The following is a 3215-nucleotide window of genomic DNA, read 5'->3' as shown; positions in this document are numbered from 1 at the left end:
TACTTGATTTTTAACACCTTACAGATAAAACAACTGACCAGTGGAGTCTTCTTCGCTCAGTAAAAATGTCTGGAAAACAYGATGACTTATGATGGAAAACAAAATCTTGTAGTTCTGAATGTCGTTGTTCAACCCAGCTGAGCTGAAAATCAGTAGATCTGTTTTATTTAAGAGACCAGTGTCTGTTTGTCAGTGGCACCACCGGGGGGGATTTAAAAATCTTGGAGTGGCACCAAAAACCTGAAACAAAATTTCAGGATTTGTTATGTTAGAGGTTATTTGACAAAATACAGCAATGTGCAAATTAGGGAATCGCCTTCTGATACAAATGAGTCTACGTTAGTTTGTTCTTTTTATTTGCTGCTCATATAACTTATTGAGAAAAGCTCTTTCACCACTCAACTTATTTACTGCCTGAAATGGTTCTCCTGATCGTTTTAGTTGCAAGGCAGTGGATGGCAGATAAAGAACATTTTTATGTTTTTATTCACCCTCTAAGGTGCTACTAAACACTTTAATACAATACTACCTGCTCTGCCTGAGTGTCAGAGATTGTTCACTTGTTAACTTGCAGGATCAAAGGTCTTTTATGATTGCTGGAGTTTGCCCAGGCGTTCAGTCAGAAAAAGGCAGGTGGACTGTGCAACCACTCCAGAGCTTTTCCTCTGCGTAAAAACCCTGAGGTCTGCGCCTCACAAAAAAGAAAGCCAGCGAACATGGAAAACGTCTACGAGAACATCGACGGAGAAAACGCGGACAGCCCTAACGAAGAGGCCGTGTATGAGAACTCGGGTCGGGCCAGGGATCAACAGGCTGTGTACGAGAACTCGGCCGAGGCCAGGGAACCGCTGTACAGCGAGGTGCTGGTGCATGCCTCGGAGAGGGAACGCAACTCTCCAGAGTACATGGAAATCCGGGAGGGGGCCAAAAGCAGCAGCTCCTCATCCTCCTCGTCCTCATCGTCCAGTGACGACGAGGAAGCCAAGCAGGAGGAACCGGTGATGACAATGGAGCTGCCGCCTGAGCCAGAGGTGCTGGAGGAAAAGGCGAACAGCGAGGGGCGCGGCGGGTCCAGGCGCTCATCGGCTTCCTCGCATTCCTCCTCTTCCTCCTCTTCCTCCTCCTCCCACGGAGACCCCAGCGATTACCTACCAATCCCACCCAAGATCCACGACGAGGATAACGCCGAGGATGGTCTGCTCATGTCGTACACCCGTCCCTACACAAAACCAGAGGACACCGTGGACTACAGCCTCAAAACTCTGGAAAACGTGACTCTGGATGAGAGCAGCAAGGCTCCAGCTGACCCCAACCAGCCCACAATCTCCCTCTACGTCAAGGTAAGGTCACCAGAATACAAGATGACTTCAACTGTTGCTCAACTCACCTTAAATAGATACTCAAGATCTTACTTTGAGTTTGCCTCTGGTGTATGTATACTGGTGATAACATTTCACCACAGAATGTACAGTTTATGCAGACACCGTGGTGTTATTTACAAGTCTGTGTTGAGATGATTTWAATCCAAAGTTGTGTTTTATTGGAGCTGTTATATAAGCAGTGATTTTGTTTTTCATGAGGCAGATCATTTGTGACTTGGTCTCGTCTAATAATTAACCTGTTTACAGTCAGGCCTCATTAACTGAAGGTGCGCTGCGTGCCTGACTGAATACTGCTGAGTATTATTTGGTAGGTGTGTTTTGTGGAGGGAGCAGTCAGTGAAGGCTTTGTTGTTTCATGAAGATTTTAAAATGTTGTCACACAGCAGAAGAGGCAAAATGTGGAAAAATGAAAATAAACCTTTCAGTTTTTACACTAACAGGAAGTGTTGAGGAGCTGAGATTCAGTTCAGGGACACTCAAACGGGTGAGAGGCCAGGAACTGAAGCAAGACTGATGAACAGCAACTTTTAGATTTGAACCAAGGCCACTCTTTTTATTTATTTCCCATTGCAAAAAAGGGAAAGGTAGACAATAATAATTTTGTCTGTTGGCAAAATGTCTTGTGAACCACTGGACCAGATTTCAATGTAGTTTTCACTAAACAATCATTGAATGTACATCTACCACTGACAAAATGTTGTGGTTGGTTCAATTCAAAATGGCCACCTGAAAAAAAAATTCTCAAAGATAACTCTAACTCTGTAGACCGCAGCCCAGAGTGACCACACTACTCAAAGTCCAGGTATGCTGAATCTAATGGCTGTAAAATGGGACGGTCTAGTCTTTGGATGCTTACGTGACAGCAGGTTCGGATGTTATCAGTCCATTAAATGGACGTTATTAGCAGTTATCAGTCCCATAGAATGGCTTCAGACTGTCCCGACAGTGCCCCCTAGTGGGTTATCAGTGTCATATATGTTGGACTGCAACAGTGTGCTACCGCTGGAGTCTGGTCTACTTTACCGTAGCCCATGTCATTTTCTCTAAAATTAACCTTAGTGGTTTTATGCCTCATATTAACCAGCTGACAGTCTGAAGCCATTCTATGGGACTGATAACAGCTAATGACGTCCATTTAATGGATGATAACATCCGAAGCGGGTGCGCATGACTACACATTATCCTGCTAACATGGTGTTACGTTTTGTATCACACCACCATAAATGCGTAAAACTTAAAATAAATTGGAACATATACTCATGTCTTGTCAAAGGAGGTGTAACGTCACAAAACTGAATGTAGTTTTAAAAATGTTACATGTAAATACACAAGACATTAATAATTTGGGTTTAGCTCTACTGTCAGTATTGCAGCACAGTTTCATCAATTAAGCTGATAACAAATTCTTCAGTTCATGACTTTACAAACTCCACCATTTTCTTTTTACTGTAAAAACTGATGACGGCTCAATGAATCCTGGGATACTGTCGCGTGAAGGATAGTCAGATGCAGGTTATGTTTTCAGGGTTTTGTGGGCTGCATTTGTTGGCTGCATGAATTGGGACAACCTTTGGTGCGATGCAGTGACATAACCAGCCTACAATTTTGCCTTATGGAGGCTGAATACATGCTCCAACTGAAGGCATGTGCTATAAAACATTACATCATTGTAACTAGGGCTGCAACGATTAATCGATTAATCGACGACTAATCGATTATTAAAATAATCKATGACTAATTTAATAACCGATTAATCGTTTTTTTTTGTTCTTTACTTTGTTTTTCTCTCCAAACTGCTTTGACACCTTCCACTGCCACATCTGCCTTTCTGTC

The 3215-nt window shown here is 43.1% G+C and overlaps 1 protein-coding gene across 1 annotated transcript in view; it reads left to right on the top strand.

Moving 5' to 3' along the window:
• The first annotated feature begins 614 nt into the window (after positions 1-614).
• LOC106530951 (chloride intracellular channel protein 5) overlaps positions 615-3215 on the top strand; it is a 21876-nt gene continuing 19275 nt past the window's right edge. The window contains exon 1 of the mRNA XM_014026685.1: positions 615-1340. Within this exon, the coding sequence (XP_013882139.1) occupies positions 717-1340 (624 nt within the window). The 5' untranslated portion in view covers positions 615-716. The remainder of the gene's footprint in view (positions 1341-3215) is intronic.

The sequence above is a fragment of the Austrofundulus limnaeus genome, unplaced genomic scaffold, assembly GCF_001266775.1.
Source record: "Austrofundulus limnaeus strain Quisiro unplaced genomic scaffold, Austrofundulus_limnaeus-1.0 Scaffold581, whole genome shotgun sequence".
Classification (NCBI taxonomy): Eukaryota; Metazoa; Chordata; class Actinopteri; order Cyprinodontiformes; family Rivulidae; genus Austrofundulus; species Austrofundulus limnaeus.
This window is presented reverse-complemented; position numbering and strand designations above follow the sequence as displayed.